General features: G+C 37.6%; 1 protein-coding gene across 1 annotated transcript; it reads left to right on the top strand.

The window, feature by feature from the left end:
* Positions 1-16,302: 16,302 nt before the first annotated feature.
* On the top strand, positions 16,303-17,409 carry LOC125877460 (uncharacterized). Its single transcript, XM_049558749.1, has one exon. It carries the CDS (start codon positions 16,303-16,305, stop codon positions 17,407-17,409), a length of 1,107 nt encoding a protein of 368 aa, XP_049414706.1.
* Positions 17,410-20,288: the final 2,879 nt, after the last annotated feature.

Raw genomic sequence — 20,288 nt, forward strand, 5'->3', positions numbered from 1 at the left:
CCCAATAGTTCATTTGAGTGAATATGAGGCAGCACATAATTCATGAGTGTCATGATAAGCTGGATCGGAGCCAACCATTTGATTCAACACTTTAATATTCTTCGTCATCTCTTCCAACATTCGATCTTGTTCGGTGATATTTTGGAGAATATTTGAAGTCTGTCCTCGACACGATTGTTCTCTCTGTCTCTAGACTCTTCCTCTCGTGAGGAGGTATGTACCTCCCTTGACTTTTGCAGTAGTTTTCCACTTCAGTTATTTTGGTGGACAACTCGTTCCGCTGAATCACCACTGCGGTTAACTCGAAGTTTCTCTCGACTTCTTGGCTCGTCTCAGCCGAGTTGCCACCATTTCCCCCAGCCATGCTTAGGGTACCTACCTACATCAACAAATTCAAAGGAAAAGAAAACTAAAGATAAGGTTAGTAAACTACTACTAAGAAAAACAAAAATTCTACTAATCTAATAATTCTCAAATAACACCACTCCATGGTAGCAACACCATTTTGATGATTGGGTAATCAAGAAACAACTTTCGATGCAAGTGTCTACGATCGTACAATAGTTTAGTAACCCAACCAAGGGTTGGGATCATCCCAAGAGAGTGGTTTTGAAAATTTATAGAAAAATAAAATTTTGTTCTAACTAGTCGTAGATAAATACATTAACGAGTAAAAACGTTGTAAGTTAAAGAGGGGGGGGGGGGGACACAAGAGTGTCAATTAACAATGGGGGTTTTTGTCACTAGTAAGTAAAAACAATAAAATCAACAAGGGTTTCTAAGTAATGAGAGGGGATCCTTGGGATGGGACGGGAATACGTGTTAAGCTAAATTCATCCACAACCACTAAACAAAATCACATTTAAACTACGAATATACTATCAGCAAGCAAGAACCAACAATTATCTTAACCCATATTCGCTAAATCACACCCCAAGAATTGGGATTTTTAGCCACACATCAAGAGATAGAAATTTATACCTAAATGAGTTTGCATTCAAATAGGTATGAACATTTAATTCTTGTTATAGACCAAGAATGAAGAATCCAAGAGACCCAAGTCCAAATCCTTGGAGATGAAACCCTCATCTTCTTCAAGTCTTCAAAACACTCTCAAACTTAGAGCAAAAAATATCAAAAAGTACTATTCTCTAAGTCAAGATAATAATAATTGATCCACACTAAAACTAAAATTCAAAACGAGTATTTATAATTATCACAGATTTGTGCTGCAGCGGATCGTTCGGTGTCATTAGTCGAAATCACCGATTCGTCCTTTGGTGTAATTCATCAAGTGGACTCAGCGATCCTCAGGCCTTCATTTCTTCATTCTGTTTAGCCTTTTCGTTCCTTTTGCCAACGTGGGTGTCCATGCTCTTCTTAAAACTTCAAATACCTGAAACTTAAGGGTTTTCATCAGATATTGAGATAAAATAAGCATTTGAGGACATAATTTCTATTAAAATATAGCCTTGAATGACTCCAAGTTATGGACTCATCAACGACGCAAGTACCCATTCAAGCTTCATTTTTGGGGTTTGCCATAGTATCACTAGGCAACCCCCATTGTTGTCTCGAGTTTAAATGAGAAGAAATTTGACTCATTTGGGCTCCAACTGCTTGATGAGACGGAATGAGAGGTCACCGTCTGGGTCACTTCCATCACCGTTTATCCTTGACATTCAACATCCTCAAGGTCTGTAACTTTGGGCAATCTAGCACTGCATCGTGGAACTATTCGATGATCCACTGACTGTTCTTTTCCATTGCCGACTTGATTTCTTCCCTTAGGGCTTGGCACATTGGAACTTTAGGTCGTCAAATAGACATTCGGCTATTCGCCAAGTGAACATGGCGATCACAAAACTGCCTTTCTTCATCCTTTTAGCCTGTTTTGTTCCTTTTTGCTTGTTAGTGTCCTTGCTTTGTTCCTCAATCCATAAACCTAAAAATCAAGGGTTTTACATCAGTTATTGGCATAAAATAAGCATTTGAGGAAACTAATTCTTTATAAACAAAACCCTAAATGAGTCCAAATCTCAAACTCATCATCTCTCCAACCCTCATCACTATTCCAACCTTGATTATCACCCGGTCTTGGGGAGTTTGCACGGTTAATCTTGGTCATGCCATCAAGAAGTTTGGCTGCAATCACATACGACTGCTGCATTAAACCTCTAGGAGAAAGTTGATCTGCCACTCCCTTGTTCATCGAGTCGAGGCTTCTGTAGAAGTATTATAGTGGTACATAATCAGGCAGTCCATGAGTTGGGCATTGCAACACCATCTTCTTGAACCTTAGCCAAGTCTTATGGATTGGCTCACCCTCCAAATGCTTGAAGCTTTGAATGTTGTCCTTGAGCCTCATCAACTTCGAAGGAGGGAAAAATCGCACGTGGAATGCGATAATAAGTTCTTCCCATGAAGTGATAGACTCTCTTGGCAACTCAACTAACCACTTGCACGCTTCTCTAATTACAGAAAGTGGGAACAACCTCAACCGAACCGATTCTTGAGAGATGTTTTTGAAGGAGGATGGTCCAAAAACATCAACAAAATTTCTGATGTGCTCATGAGGGTCTTCATGAGCCAGCCCACGAAATAAACCCTTAAGTTGGAGGTGCGGCAACATGGTGCTTGTGAGGTGAATCATCACATTTTATTCAGTTGGAGGCAGAAAAATGGCCCCAACACCATCCATTTTGACTGGGTCGTTGATGTTCGGGTCATTGAGATTACCGACATCATCTTGGAGCCCCACTTGGCTACCATTACTACCATTAACGCTCATTTCCACTATTTTCAACAACAACACAAAAATAAAACTAAAAGTAAGTAGATTCAACTATAACTAACAAGAATACAATTCAACTTCACTAAAAGAATTCCAAACAACACCACCCCCGGCAGCGGCGCCATTTTGTTTTAATGTTTCAAGCACACCTCATCATATTCTAGGTGTTCAACTATGGTAAATTAATATAAAACCCAACTAAATGAGTTGGGGTTGAATCCCACATGGAGCGGTACATGCTTCAGATGCAATTAGGAAGTATAAATGCGGTCAAATCAGTCATGGGAATAAAAATTATCAAATAAAAACATTAGTCAAATCAGGGGTGAAACGACTGTAAAATGGGGGTTTAAATATTGATTATCTACTACAAACAACAGTCACAACTATATGAGTTAACAATAATGAGAAGGATTCTTGGGATGTGATTGATTATAGGCTAATATATACATAAGGGTAATTGCAATTATTAGTGAATAGCTAGATATTAGTGAGTAAGCTAAGCTATAATGGAGGTAATTTTCTTCCGAACAATATACCCCGAATCAAGTTGATTTCTCCCGAACATCAACAAACATGAAAAATAAGAGTAGCCCACACCTTAATCCATTCACTCTCTTGAGATGAATGTGTGGGAAAAGGTTTAGGATTCACTCTGTCGAGTTGAACCTAGGTCAACCCAATACCCACAAACCGTCAATCAAAAACCTTAGTTCTAAAACTTCTCTCTCAAGCAAGCCAAGAACACAAAGGTAGAACTGTATGTGCGACTAAAATTCTTAAATTAAGCCACAATTAATGATTGAACTCACTTTTAAATAGAATTTAAACTAACAATTAGCAATACCCATAAGCTAAATCAGCCCATAATCACATAATCACACTTCAAGAATTGGGATTTTAGCTAGACATTATAAAAAGATAAAAACAGTTACCAAATTGAGTTTCCATCCACTGGGTAAGAGTTGTTTTGTCTTTACAAAGTTCCAAATTGATGAATCTCAAAAACCCACTTCCAATTTCTCAAAAGCGAATTTCTTTAATCCCTCAAAACTAAGGAAAACTAGAGAAAACTGTCTCAGGATGCTCAAAACATCAATATAGATTATTCTAAAGATTTTTTGATACGAAATTAAATATTCAAAAATGTATTTATAGTCGCTGAAAATAAGCTACGAAAGATCATTCGGTGAAGTAAGTCAGGCTTGTCGAACCACTCGGCGAGCCGTTCTTTGGTCTTTTCAATCACCCTTCTGCCTTGGCATTTAACATCCTCAAGGTATGTAACTTTGGCTAATCTATCTTGGCTTTGCGGAATCACTCGCCAATCCACCAACTGCTCAATTTCATCCCCAACTTGGTTCTTTCCTTCAGGGCTTGGCACACTGGAACTTTAGGCGGTTTGATAAGCCACTCGGCGACACACCAAGTGATCTTGGCGATCCTTAGGCTCGCCCATCTTTATTTCTTCAGCCTGTTTTGTTCTCTTTTTCTTGTTAGCGTCCTTACTTTGTTCCTTAATCCATTCTGTCGGGCTGAACCCATATCACCCAATAACTACAAATCATTAATCAAAAGACTTGGTTCTAAAACCTCTCTCCCAAACAAGCCAAAAACTCAAAATTAGACTTGCATTTGCAACTACAATTCATAGATTAAAACTCAGTTGATGATTAAACCCACATTAAAACAACAATTTCATCATCAAACAACAATACCCATAAGATAATTAAAAAAATAAACACATGATCACACCCTTAGAATTGGGGTTTTAGCTACACATCATAAAAATAGATAACCGATTACAAAATACATTAGCCATGATCAGGGTAAATGTTCCCAAGTCTTTACAATAGTCCAAATTGAGTAAATTAAAAAACCTACTTGCAAATCTTCAAGTGTGGGCCTCAAAAGCTTCAAAGTCTACAATGGAACTCAAAAACTAAAAGAAAACTCTACTGAATGATCGTATGCTGATGAATCTTCATTTCAAATTTCAATTTATAGTTACCCAATTTTAGGCTTGAAATGCCATTGGGCGAGATAAGTTGGGCTTCGCTGAATAGGTCGGTGATCCCCTCGTTTGCTCCAATCCATCGCCGGTTCGCATTGGTTAGTTGTCCTCAAGGTTCTGTTACTTTAGGCGATGAAGGTGTCAGCGATTCGCTGAATGCCTATTTCTCTCACTAACTTGGTTTTTCTTCTCAGGGCTAGTACGCTGGAGCTTTAGGCGAGCTAGAAGAGCCACTCGGCGGTGCGCCGAGTGGCCTTGGCGATCACCTGGATCATTTTTCTTCACTTCTTAAGCTTGTTTGCTCCTTTTTGCTCGGTAGTGTCCTTGCCTTGCTCCTTAGCCTTAAATATTGCAAATCAACACTTTAGCATCCGTTCAGAATATAAATTAGGCATTTGAGAACACTAAAATTATCAAAACAAAGCCCTAAATGAGTCAAAATCATAGACTCATCAACACCCCAACATAAATGTTTACTTGTCCTCAAGGAAAACTTAGGATCAATCAGTTCAACAATGATATCTACAAATAATGTTGCTCAAGATTCAACATAAATGCACACAATAAGGTCCAAACTACACATACAATGCTCAATTGTGCATTCAAATATTGAAATTGTGACTCCGAATTATCAAGTGTACTCAAGCTCACAATAGTTGTTTCAAATGCAAGTTCAAGCTCAACAAAGGTACTCAAATGCCCTCACAACAATGATGATTCCATAGTCACACAAAATTTCTCAAAAATCAAAAGTCCCAGAATCAAATACAACTCTCACACTCAAAAAAAGAATGAAGACATGCATAACTTCACCCATAGGCTTGCCCTGATTTTCCAATCAACATTTGCTTCACCTCACTAAAGATTACCAAGGTCTTTTTAATACTTGTAACGGGGCTGAGTGTAAAGGTATGGTTATTTAGGCTTAGTGGCTTCTACCATCATGAAGTATGGCTTGAATAACACTCTTTCTCCTTCTCTTTTACATTCAAGCATGTTCAAACTCAACAACATTATTCAACTCAACATGAATAACCGATAGCCCATTTCTTTTGCAATTTTCACTACTTTATTTCACAACATATTCTCTTTTTAGTCATTTTATTTTCTTTACATTTCTTTTATTTCCTTTTTTTACATGGAGGGGTTCCATATTATTTTTATAACGATAGATCAAACAGGAAGTTCTTCACAATTCTTGACTTTCCTTCTTTTTCACCACACCCCCAACTTAGGCTTTTGGCCTAAGTTGGCTATTAAAACAAACTACAACTTCATAAAGGTTATGGGTGATAGGAAAAAGAGGTCAAAGTTGCTCAAGCTTCTTAAAAAAAAGATAGGCTCAAAAGGGGCCAAGCAAGGTTCACACATCTCACAAGGTTGGCCACAAAGAGGTATATTGTTAAATTGGCTCACTCTTAAAAATTCTTGCCTTAGATCATTTCAATTGCTTGTTTTACTCAATCAATCGGACCAACAGGGCAAGTTCTAGGTGTCATAAAGCACAATGTTCAAGAGAACCTCACCACACAAGGCATTGGTACAATTATCCAACAAGACTACACATTTTTCTAGCTAGTGTGCAATGTTCATCACAAGAGACTCATTCGACAACCGGCTAGTCACAATGAGATGCTAAAAGATCACATATTGCCTATGCAACTTAGTTTGCCTCATCGTAGCCGCACATTCATTTTGTTCAATTAAGAGCACTATTCATGTCATCGGTAGTGACCACAACCAACACTCAAATTGGTTTAAAGCCACTTTTAAATCAAAATAGTGGGCCACAAGCTAAAAACAACCGCAATACCATAATCAAGTCATATAGATATAAACCAATGAGCTTCAATATTCACATCACAAAAACACAAAATTCACAAAATAGGCAACAAGAGGTAGGTATGGAAATACATCACCCTATCAACAAAAAGAAAGTAGTTGTCCTCAAATGCAACTAACAATAAAAACAGTCTAAAAAGTAACAGAGAGAGGGAAGGGGGAGATCGTCCTGCCAAGTTATGTCTGGGTGAAGACTGAATGTCCGTCACTCCATCTGTCTGGGCATCAATGCCCGGTGTCATATCATCCTCAGCTCCACTGGAGCTCACCATCGAAGTATCTCTCAGAGAGGCTTATCTAGTTGTCTCGTACATGGCACCCTCTATGTCAGCCAGGTCTTCATAAATAGCCTCCTCACGCACACAAGGCTGCTCCTCATCTATCTCGGCCTTAGATTCAATAGCAGCAACATCAACCCTATTCTCATCTCTAATGGTAGTCGGATGTCACAACCCGGGGTTACCCCCTAGGAGAAACATGGTGTACTTGACCCCGAAGGGGTCTCATACAAACCCTTAGCATAATCATAACATAAAGACATAGAATAATTGTGGAAAATTTAAAACTTTTACAATCAAAGTCAACTTATTTTTCATAAACGAAAATAAGAATCTAGACTTGTCTCAATCACCATATAGTACAATAGAAAGTACAAATAGGGTAAAATCCATTTACATCAATAAAATTCTCAAAAGTAGAGAGTACAATAAAAGCTAGATTATGATAACATCTTTTCCTCAAACTTGAGGACTCTCCAAGCCTAGGGAATAGTCAACCCAAACTTCACTTGAAAAAAGTAGTACGTCTCAACGACCGGAACCTACACTCATATAATGTAGAAAATATGGGTTAGCATAAATAATATACTAAGTATGGAAGCCATGCACAAAAATCACTAAAACATGCATAAAAGGGACATTTAGTTGATATCATGCATTGATCAAGTTTAAAAGCCATAATGCACATTTATGAAGAAATATAACTCAAACCAACATATAAGCAACCCAAAGTCATACTAGTGCAATACAAAGGTAAGATCCCATAAACCTACCAAATGCTAAGTATCACATTTAGGCCACCAACAACATACATATCTTACTTTTCCTTATTCATAGCCAACATACATAAATAAGGAGTCATTCATGTTTATAACTTGTAACAAGTGAAGTTAACCTCAACATTCATACATACCTTACATACTTAATCCATAATTATTCATAACATAAGAGAACCTCACCATAACCCCTCTTAAAGTCTACTTGTGCAATGCATAAGTGAAGTCCCATATCCCCACTCATACTAAGTAGTACCTCATAAGAAGTCATAATTAAAGTCCATGTTCCTATTATAATTCATATTCATATCATATAGGGAAAATAATATTAACTGACATAGACCATGTGAGCTACATTGAATCCGGTGTTCTACCCCCACACCGAAAAAAGGTGTCCTACTTGCCTAAGGTAGAACTTTCATAATAGCTTTTAGGTGGATCCACTAGCTAAAGATCTACGTGGGCACATAGTTATGGGATAAGGAGATTGCTACTAGAAACATGGACTTTCTAATGTAAAAGGTTTCAATCTCATGAACATACATTGGGAAGCCGAACTTTCTAAAGTAAAAGCTTCCATCTCATTTTTGTATCCACTTGGTGCTAAGCATAAGTCCCTTTAGAAGTCATATTAAGCCTTTACTTAAGTTCTTATCCATGAAAGAATGCACTAAGAACTCAAACCAATATACATCATAATAGCTAATAAATTCATTAGGTGAGAATGTCCTTTCAACCTTAGAATCATCAACATGTGAGTAAACCTTTCACATCATATTCATAGTGTGTTCATGAGAATGGCCTTTCAATAAACACAACAAGCTTATCATAAATATACATACATACTTCATGCATAATCAAGTGTAAGGGTATAAGGAAGAAGTATCTTGCATCAATACCACAATTACACAATAGTCATAGGATCATCACTATCTAAGTGAATCATGTGTTCATAACAATCTTCATCAAAATACACAAACCCTAGTTATTTCCCTTCAAGGCTAGGAATCAAGATCAACCCTAATTTCTAGAATTACAACACTATATAAGGGAATTTCATCATTCAACAACTTAATAAACATAAACATAATCAATCAAGTCACACCTTAGTTCACAATTTGGGAAGAAGGGGAAATCGTGGGTCCAAGGGATATATTCATCAAAACACAACAATAATCCATTAATCCAACCATAAATAATCATAATTATTCATAATAAACCATAATTAAACAATTGAAATCTTTTTGGAAGAAGACCCATGACAAGATTGAAACCCTAGGTTTTGGAAGTCTTAAATACATACTTTGAAGGGGCTTCTTGGGGGATAGCTACCCAAGAATGAAAAGCATCCATACCTTAGCTTGATTTCCACAATAAATTGGAGAAGAAAAGCTATTTATTGAACCCCTAGCTTGACCTTGACCTTGACCTTGCTCTTCAATGGAGTCTTAGAGAGAGAATATTTTGAGAGGGAAGTTGGTTATGTTTGAGTCTTGTGAGTTATGAGGTGTTAAATGGAGTTTAATGACTTACAAGTATTTATATAGGTCTAAAATAACTAATAATAACCGTACAAACCCTTACTTAATTAATTAGGAATTAATGAAAATGTTTGACCCTTGGTCGAATCAAAGTAGCTTTTTCAGAGGTGATCCACAAAACCCCCACCTACGGTCCGTAGGTGGGATGACGCCCCAAATTGGTAACTCTTGGTTTTCATCAGAGAAGGGGGAGGACCAGGGGAGAAATGGGGAGACTAAGTCTCGACCCACGACCTGCATCTACGGGGCGTGGGTGACCATTTATAGAGTCAAGCTGTTTTGACAGGATTTTGGGCAGTCCCTTGACCCTCCTCCAGGACTCTTGGGGAGTCCTTGGAGGGGCCATGCATTGACGTTTAGGCACTAGGACCTTAGTACTAACTTAGGGAATTTATTTTAGGATTCAAATCTTCATGTTAATCCTATTTGGGCTCCTAGTTTACATGTTAGTCTCTAGCTTAGGTCATTATAACATTTGTTTAAATACAACTGCAGGTACAAGTCAACGAGTTAGTGAAAAACATATGAATTCAAACTTAAACCAGTTTTTCGAAAAACCATTTACCCCGAGGCTAACACCAAAAAACACATTAACTATAGAACCACAAACTTCTACATATGTGGATAGCCTACACCATGACAAAAGAACATATAACCATAATACGCGAACCTATATACCATTTTTCAGTGCGGAACTGGTAGTTGAGGGATTCATGGAAGTGGTAGTGTGGTACGTTGTAGTGTGGTAGGTGAGTAATTTATCTTAAAGATTTTATTACAATATTCTTTTGCTAAGTGTATTAATCTTGATATTTGTGGTGCGAAATTCATGGTGTCGCGATACTTGCTGATTCAATTGCAATTTGCAGGAAATTTAGTAAATCAATTTGATTATGTTGCTATATTTATATGCTTGAATTGAGTTGTAAATTATTCTTTCCTTTAGATTTTATCTCTGTCTGCTTAATTTAATATATTAGTGATTGCTATCAATTGATCTCATGCCATAATTAGGATGTTATACCGGTCCTCATTACTTGTTTATATTTGATAAATATTAATCGGATTTTACTCTTATTTTGGAAAATAATTTTATAATTGATCCCTCCTTCCCTTAATATTTGTCTCGACTGATTCTTACTTGTCACATTTATAGTAACCCATAAACGAGTGAGTATTGTGATTGGTGCATAAATTTTGGCTGTCTTTAAAATTAATGTCATTTGACCGTTTGATATTTTACTGGTTGTACTCCTTTACTTTATTTTAAGAACTTTGTTATTTTTGGAAGAAAGCATAATTTAAGTATTTGACCGATTCAGTTCTCTTCTGATAAGGAAATTATATTTTTTAATTGATTGATCTCTTTTCCTTATTTGTGCCCCCTCCCTTTTGACTATATAAATAGGCACCTCTTAGAGGGGGAACATTGGAAGAAGAACTTAAAATATTCTCTACTCTAAAGATTTAAAAATTGGGTGAACATTCTAAGAGCCTCTCTACTTGTTTTTTTTGCTATGTTCGGGTCTAGTGCCGGAATTAGTTTGGTCTTCATTGCTGAATAATAAATCTGCATAATCGGTTAGCTCTCTTTAGCATTAGTTTAAATTTTGCTTGCATCATCTATTATGAATATTATATGTTTGAAATAAATAAAGGAAGCATTCGGGTCAACTCTCTTCTCCCCTTTTTACGTGTATGATGTATATGTGCAATAGGCGGTTTGAAGTAGTACGTATGTCCTATTCTGCTTGAGTTCATAAAAATATAATTGTTATTACATGTGTTGTATACTACTTGGGTTGTAGTGTTGCTTTTCTTCAACAGGGTTTGAACTTAAAGGTTCAAGACATGAAGAGTCGCCATGAGAGGAATTTAGACGAATTGGTTTAATCTATGTTTTGTATATTATTTAATTTCTATTTTTGTTTTGTAATACTTTTGTATAAACTTTAACTCTATAATATTATATGAAAAAACTTGGGGATCGTCTAAAGGGGGGGAGGTAAATTACGTGCTAACTGTTTTTTAGTTATTTCATTTTTATGTGTGGTTGTCATAAAATGTTGTCCATTGTTTGGTCATACAAAGTCTTGTAAACTTGCTCAATTGTATGTTCGTCTTTATTTTTGTTAAATCTGAAACCGGTAATCAGTCTGCATGTAATAAGGAATTTAATCCCCGCTAAGAAAAAAAATGTTTATATGCAGAGTATTGTGCCTACAACTTAATATTCACTGCATGCTAAAATAACCATTTTATTTTAGTAATTTTAAGCATGAATCAATTAAACTACGGTAATTTACACATGATAAATCATATTAGAATAATTTTAGTCTTTAATGAGTTAGATTTTAATAAAACCAACCTTGATTATTAATATTTTAGCATGTTAATAAATCTGAAATAAAGGAATTTGAACATTGTCTGTCTTGATCACTATCTGTTAATGTGAGAGCTTAATTAATTTCCATATCAATTCACTTAGAAAGCATGCCTATAGGAGTGTGATTTAATTGTTGTTTATTCCTCACTCTAAATCTAAATAAATAAATAAATAATTGATCTTGTGCTTGTATATAATAATAATAATAATAATAATAATAATAATAGTAAACTAATACCTTTTTATATGTTGGCCTTGTATGGCTTGATCATCAGTTTCTTTTTATATGACAATTTGTGAAGTAATTTATAAACAAAGTTAGATTCCATGCCTATAGGATTTAATATTTGCATGAAATCTGATATAGAGCCGTGATCAATTGTTCTCTTGTTAAGCTGTCAGCATGCTAGTGTTTAGAAACCATGTTTAGGATATAATAATTAATTTTGGTTGTTCATTTAAGAGCATACATCGGAATACAGAAATAAGCATCGAGGTTTAATAAATATTCTAGTATGCTATCTAAACAATTAATTCATGTCTATAGGTCGTATACTGATGTTGGTGTGTGTTAATTTAATTAGTCAATTCTCATATGTTGAGGCTTATGATTAATAATAATCCCCAACGTGCTAATTAACTAGAAATCATACCTATTGGAATTAAATAATTTGTCATTTTAAACATTATCTATGAGCATCTTTTATATATATATATATATATATATAAATTGCATGCATGAGTAGCTTTGCATCTTCTAATGCTAAGGTTTTTTTTTTTCATTCGTATGAAATAATTAATTTTATATATCGTAATTAGTTGTTTTGCCACCTAAAATCAACTACTAATTATTTTTGCATTTTGCACACCGGCTACTAATTAAAATAAATTTCGCATAATAGTCTAATCTGCTACTACATTAACATTCTATTTTCTGCATAATCTGTCACTTTAATTTTGCTATCCTACTGAAATTCTGCTTGAGATAATCTTAGTTTCTGCATTATGAATAATTGGCTTGCCACTTTTAATCAACTAATAATTAATTTCTCCATGCTATATAAATAATAATAAAAAAATTCCGCATTGTGTCATAATACTTTGTCCTTGTTAAATTATTTATCACATTGTTATGAAGCTTGTTATATGTCCATGTGCACACACTTTGCATGCGATCCTTCACTAATTATGTATTGTTTGCAAGAATATTTAATTAAAACTTAGAGGCCAACTTGAGACTTTGTGTACTCAATGTCGTCCTAATTGTTTGACTTGTTGTCTAGGTGGGCCTATTATATTTTATTTTAGTCTATACCCACCCTTATAGCAGTCCAATGCCTCTTGGATCTTGAGCAGGGACGCTAGACACCTCTTGAGACGAAAGCATGTGGTGGTGGGGTAGGGGTAGTTTAGGCCCTATGGATATGATGACATCAACTCGGTCTAAATGACAAACCTTGGTTTTGTCTGTCCCTACGAGAAACCGACCGAAATAAAAAAGTCGAGTGCTGATCCTAAAGTCCTTCAAAGTCTCCCTTTCCTTTTCTCCCTTTATTTGTTATAATTATTTAGGGTAGTTTTATAAAAATAAAAAGTGTTTATTCTATCTAATTGTGCAAATTTCTATTCCCTTGCTCATCTCTTTATTTATTGTGTAATATTTATTTATTACATTATCACTTAGTCTCGCTTGCCTATCTAATTAATTAAAATAACTAAAGCGCCCTTAATTGCTTAACATTGTTATCACCTAGTTTTCGCATGCTTAATTAATTAAACAATTAATTAAAAGGCTTTCATTGTTATTTGTCACTTAGTAACCATGCTAATTAAATAAATGATAGATGAAGCGACCTTAAATGCTACTTGTAACCCCCACATATTGCATGAGATACAGCCGGGACCCACATTTGTGGACCTCGAGGGATGCCTAACACCTTCCCCTCGAGGTAATTTGAACCCTTACCCGATCTCTGGTTCGTTGACCTTAGCTAGACTCAGTTAGGTTAGATAGGTGCCCTAACGCGCCTTAATTCGTTAGGTGGCGACTCTTCAATTGCTCCAAAGCCCAAAAGAGTTGTTAGGTCGTGCACTAAAAACCCGTTTTGAGAAAAATGGGGCGCGACAGAATAGCGACTCTGCTGGGGATATTAGGTTCTGACCATTACGTGTTTCGTGCTTTTTGTGGGGTTTACTTGGTTATTTCATTGTTTGTTTGGTCATTAGCATGTTAAGTTGTTATTATTTCCCCTTGTTTTTTTGTTTCCTTATTTACCATTTGTTTTCCATGTTCCACCCATTTCCCTTCTTCTTTATTTGTTTATTTCCATGTTTCGCCCTTTCCCTTTTTCCCTTATTTGTTTACTTGTTTGCATGATCCCATACCCTCTTTCCTTATTTTCTTGATTCTCTAATATTTTATATGTTTACCTCCTTTTATTTATGCGTGTATTTATTTACTTATTTACCGCTTTCATAAAACTGCCTATGTGTTACTATTTTTCACCTAAGTGCTAAATGTTACTGTTTTGATAAACTGACATTCCGCTCATACTTCCCCCAATTGGGACCCTCTTCCTTTTTTATTTTTGTTACCGTGATGTTGTGTCTTTGCACCTCTCACAACTACTCCAATTCTCTTCAAATATCCAATTATAGAGAGTCGACATATGCGTGGACGGAACGGATAGTTTTACTACCGTGAAACCACGAGCCTTCTCGCATAGAATCCCTTTCAAGTCTGTGTCAAGCCAACTCTTAGAAATCTTGATTAGGTCATACATGATGCATAAACCCTAGGTGGTTTGACCCTTGGTGTCAATCCACATAATGAGTAGACACCTTATTGTCTAAAGGGGCCCAACACCCTTTAAACAAATTGCATACTTATGTGTCAATGTGGTCATAATAATTAAATAAGCCAAATTTGCCAATATGGAGTTTAGATTTTGTTTGTTGTTTGTTTGCAGAGTCATGGCCTATCCTCATTTTCCAAACACGCAAATGGTAGTCAAAGTGAATCCTACCTTGAAGGTCTGGTGGAAAGATATTGAAAGGAATAGAGAGTTGAAGGCAAATGAACTACTAAGTGGCCTTACTGCTTTAATCTCCATCGAGTCAGACCGTCACTTGATCAACGCACTGTTGAAGTTTTGGGATTCTGAGAGGCTAGTGTTCAAATTTAGGGATTTTGAACTAACCCCGACGATTGAAGAGATTGGTGGGTTTCTTGGTCTTCCTTACAGAGATCGTTAAATGATTGTGCCACACAAGCCAACTCCAAGGTCCTTCCTGAAACAAATGGGCATGCGTCATAATTCGAATTTGCTTTGTCTGAAAGAGGGATGTATTTCGTTAGAATTTCTATACTCACGTTTTGGAGACGAGGAAGGCCATGAAAACTTCCACAGAGAATTTGTTTGCTCTCATGTGAAGTGGGAAAGATACCGTCTTAATACTTTAGTTGTCACACTGTTGGGCTCATTAGTTTTTCCTAGAGAAGGAGGAAAAATACACACTAACCTAAGTTATGTGGTCCGTATGATGGCTCTAGGCGGAAAGACTATAGTTCCCATGATACTGGTAGAAATTATAAGGGCACTCACCAAATGTACCAAAGGCAAAAGGTATTTCGAGGGGTGTAATTTTCTATTGCAACTCTGGGTTGTTGAGCATTTCTATCAAAGGGCTAATTCGGTAGACATTCTTAGAGGGACTATGGGAAATAAAATCATCAATCATACCTCAAGGATGAAATATTTTGTTTCCTCTGTGGGAACGGAGGACTGGTTTGTGTATTTGAGAGAACGTTCAGCCATCAACATTCAATGGAAATACTATTGGTTGAAGCCTCGTCGTGTCATTATAAGAGGTAATGAGCTCTACTTTATCGAGCTCATTGGTTTAAATGGCGTGCAACCATACGCACCACTCTGAGTCCTCCGACAGTTTGGTCAAATCCAAATGATACCTCTACGATCCCATATGGGCCAGAAATACCACAAGTGGGCACTATACTGCGAAGGTGGGAAAAAGTAGTAACTATTGATGTTCGAGAGCATAGACCCTTCTGCACACCAGAGTATTATGTGTGGCTTTTGGAGGACGCAGAGCATGCATATTTGAGCGAAGAAGGCATTCCAGGTTTTGGTGATGAAAAGGAAAGAAGATGGACCCGCAACTTCCTCAATCGCGACTATGAGATCACCCCAGAAATGAGGCAACAGATTGTGCCTAACATTGGAGACCAACATTGACCCTGTTTCTTTTTAGGATTTTTTTTATTTCCCCATGTTATCCCTAGCCCTTTAGTTTATTTCTAGTTTTGCTTTAGTATGAAGTAATAAATTGAAATTATTCAACATATGAAGATCGTTTTATTTTTCTAACTCTAAACTCCCTTTGGCGAATAAGGCTCGAATTAATCATTATGCATCACGTATATGGCGTCTTAGGCCTACCTCTGGCTCAACGAGGTCCCTTGCATCTAGGGCGTTTATTTCAAACAATGTGTTATTATTATTATTATTTGCTCTAATCCCCTAACACTGTTTTCTGTTGATTCCATTGTTTTTCCCATTCCTAAGGTTGATCTGCTCTTCATTCTGGCACACATACACGATCAAAAGGGACCCCCCTTCTCCTCCTCCTCAAAGAATAGACAAGGGTAAAATGGTTGACAACAACAGCAACAGCGAAAGAGTAGAAACTTCTGAGGGAGGGCAACTTCCAAGTGACCTCGTCCTTAGACTTGAGTGCAAGATTTTAGATTTGGAAGAAGAAGTAGCGCATATGCGCGATTTGGCCAAGTTATCTATTTCTATTGGAACCCAATTTGGCGAAAATATAGACAATCCTCCTCACTCTAACCAAACAACCATGCTAAGCAATCCCCCAACCAATGTACCCCGACCTGAACCCACACATCCAAACATCTTCCCACCACTTCATGCCCAAAATACCCAAATCCCATTTTACCACTACCACCAACAAACTAAGCCAACTATTCCAGAACCAATTCCAAATGCAAATCCTGCATATACTCCCGGAAATAACAACCTTAACCCCATCTATGTGGAAACTGTTCCCTTGATCCATAACTACCATGAATCAGAGTCCTCCCAAAAGGACATTCTAATAAAAACCCTGACCGAGAGATTAGATAACTTTGCCAGCAGGGTGCAACATGTGGAAGGAAGCAAGAGGTTGGGAGGACTGAGCTACGAGGATTTTTGTGTACATCCCGACGTAGAACTGCCTGAACGATACAAACTTCCAAAGTTTGAACTGTTTAATGGGATTGGAGATCCCAAAGCCCACCTGCGAATATACTATGACAAGCTTGTAGGGGTGGGGAGAGATGAGAGGATACTCATGAAGTTGTTTATGAGGAGTCTAACCGGAGAGGCTCTATCCTGGTATATTGAACAAGACCCTCGAAAATGGGATGAGTGGGTAAACATGGAAACAGACTTCATGAAAAGGTTTGGATTTAATGTAGAAAATGCACCTGATTGGTTCTACATCCAAAACTTGAAGAAAAAGCCCAGTGAATCTTTCAGGGATTACGCAATAAGATGGAGGTTTGAGGCGGCTAGGGCCAGACCTCCCATGGAAGAATCTCAGATGAAAGACTACTTCATCCGTGCTCAAGAACCACAAAATTATGATAGGATGATGCTTGTAGCTGAGAAAAGTTTCGCTGAAATTATCAAATTAGGCGAAAGAATCAAAGAAGGCATAAAAAATGGGACTATCATCAATCTGGAGGCCCTGTAAGCCACCAACAAAGCTCTACAATCCGGAGGAATGACAGAAAATCGGAAGAAAACAGGCTCAGTCATGATGGCTGAGGGGATCAGAACACCTTATAAGTACCAATCAGCAACCCCACCTCCATCTCCATATCCTTTATCTCCGTATCCCAAAACTCCATATCCTTCAGCTCCACCACCTATATCTCCCAACCCCATACCAGTATATTACCAAAATGCTCCTTCTCAATATCAACAAGCTTCATATCCTGTCTATAATGCCCAGCCATCATACTTCAAAACCCCACCACCTACTCAAACACCAAATTACCGAAACAAACCACCATATGAAAGAAGACCTGCCAAGAACTATACCCCTCTAGCCGAGCCCATAGCCCATCTTTATGAGAGACTGAAAGAGGCTGGCTATGTCACCCCAGTTCCTGCATTGCTTGTGGATGTCCACGCAAAATGGTATGACCCTAACAAGGTTTGTGCCTACCATTCTGGGATGAAAGGTCACACTACCGAAGTTTGAAGAGCCCTAAAAGATAAGGTTCAAATGTTGATTGATACTAAGGCCATCCAACTCAAAGATCCAGCACCAAATGTTGCAAATAACCCTCTGCCTAACCATCAGGTCAACATGGTAGAAACCGAGGATACCTCGGATCGAGAGAAATCCATTTGGGTCCTTAAGCCAGAAGAAGCAATGACTACTACCGCCCAGACTCCAATGGTAGTGCAAAGGCGTGCTCCGTTTGAGGTTGAGGTCGCCATGCCTAAGCCTCCATTCACTTTTTATAGGGCGCATTCCCTTGTCCAGTATGATACACATGTTGTTCTATGGGACTACAGAAAGGAAAAACAAAAGTGGAAGAAGCAGACACCGCAGCAGGAGTTACTAGATCGGGAAGAATTTACACTTTTGAAAATTTGGTGCAGGGAAGCTCCAGCAAGTCCAAGGCACCAATTGTAGAACTTGAAAATCAAGGTATTTGGAAGAAGGTGCAAGCAAAAGAGTACTTTATTGTTGAGCAATTGAGTAAAACCCAGTCTCAAATATCCATCCTATCATTGTTGCAATCCTCCAAAACTCATCGGAACTCTCTTTTAAAGATCTTGGGTGAAGCATATGTACCATCTAGCATTATCCACGGAGAGGTAGCCCAAATGGTCGGGCAGGTTTTTGAGGCATACCAAATATCTTTTCATGAAGATGAGTTGCCATTTGAAGGAACAGCCCACAACAAGGCTTTGTACATTTCAGCTCAATATCAGGACAAAATGATCACCAAAGCCTTGGTTGATTCAGGCTCCGGTTTGAATATCTGCCCTCTGAGCACGTTGACAAGGCTAGGCGTGGACAGTGCAAAGATCCAAACCTGGAAGATGAATGTGAGAGCTTTTGATGGCTCTCAGAGGGGTACTATTGGGGAATAACCCTGGACATGCTCAATGGTCCCGCTACTTTCCAAATAACGTTTCAGGTCTTGGACATTCCGTCCTCATATAATTTATTGTTGGGTCGTCCTTGGATTTATATGGCTGGAGCGGTTCCCTCTACCTTTCATCAATGCTTAAAGTTTTAATGGGATCATGAAGAGGTTGTAGTCCATGGGAAAAATGGGCATCCTGTATATGCGATAGAAGGAAAGCATCTAGACGGTGAGATGTACCATACAGTTGAGCTTGTTAGCAACATTGAAGTGCAACCTTGGTTTAGCCAGAAAATCATAGATATGATGGCCTGGTTTGGTTTTGAGCTCGGGAAAGGTTTGGGCGCCAATCTACAAGGAATAGTTGAACCTATACAACCCGTTCGTCATTCAACCACTTTTGGCTTGGGGTACAAATATACTACTGAAGAGTGGCTTGATTGGCAACCACCTAGAGATGGGTACTACTATCCATTGAAGAAACTGATACCACCGTTGCACCAATCATTCCAATCAGTAGGTTTCATGGGAGGTATCATTGGTGATCTTTTGGAAGACATGAAGGGTATATCTCTGACCAAGGAAGAAGGAAAGGGTTGCAATGTCGTGATCAACGAGGAGGAGAAAGGGGACCCTAGAGGAAGCAATGAAGTAGGGATCAGCATCAGCATTTGGACCTCAACGCCATCCAGACCTCGTCGGGCATCTGGGTAGCTGTGGAAGAAATTTTTCTATCAAATTTTAAAGTTTTCAATAAACAATTTTAAATTTCAGTTCTATGTTATTGTTTTCAAATACTAGTTTTATGAAGCTCTTGAATTTTAATCAATAAAGTTATTTTCCCATCTATTTAATATCTTATATTTATTTGTGCGTTATTCTTTCTTCCAGCAAGATCAATTATAAAAATGTTTAATCTGAGACTATGGAATATAATGAGACTACACAGCTTAACATTAATGACTTAGAGTAAGTCGAACAAAGTGAGGTCCCTGAAGAGTTAATCAGAAAAGTTGAGGAATTCGAGGAAAAACCCAACCCGAATCTAGTGGAAATAGAGGTGTTAAATCTGGGAAATTCAGAAGTGGTACAAGAGACCCGAGTAAGCATCCATATGACGGAAGATGACAAGAAAAAGTATATAGAGTGTCTTATGGAGAATAAGGATATCTTCGCCTAGTCCTATGCAGACATGACAGGGTTAAGCACTTCAATCGTAGCTCATCGACTGCCTACTGATCCAACATATCCTCTTGTGAAGCAGAAGCTAAGAAAATATAAGCCTGAGTTGAGTTTGAAAATCAAGGAAGAAATATCGAAGCAATTAGATGTTGGAATCCTTCAAGTGACGGAGTACCCGACCTGGCTTGCAAATGTCGTTCTAGTGCCGAAGAAAGACGGAAAGGTTAGAGTCTGTGTGGATTATCGGGATTTCAAAAAAGCTAGTCCCAAAGATAATTTTCCA

Source organism: Solanum stenotomum, chromosome 9 (genome assembly GCF_019186545.1).
Source record: "Solanum stenotomum isolate F172 chromosome 9, ASM1918654v1, whole genome shotgun sequence".
Classification (NCBI taxonomy): domain Eukaryota; kingdom Viridiplantae; phylum Streptophyta; class Magnoliopsida; order Solanales; family Solanaceae; genus Solanum; species Solanum stenotomum.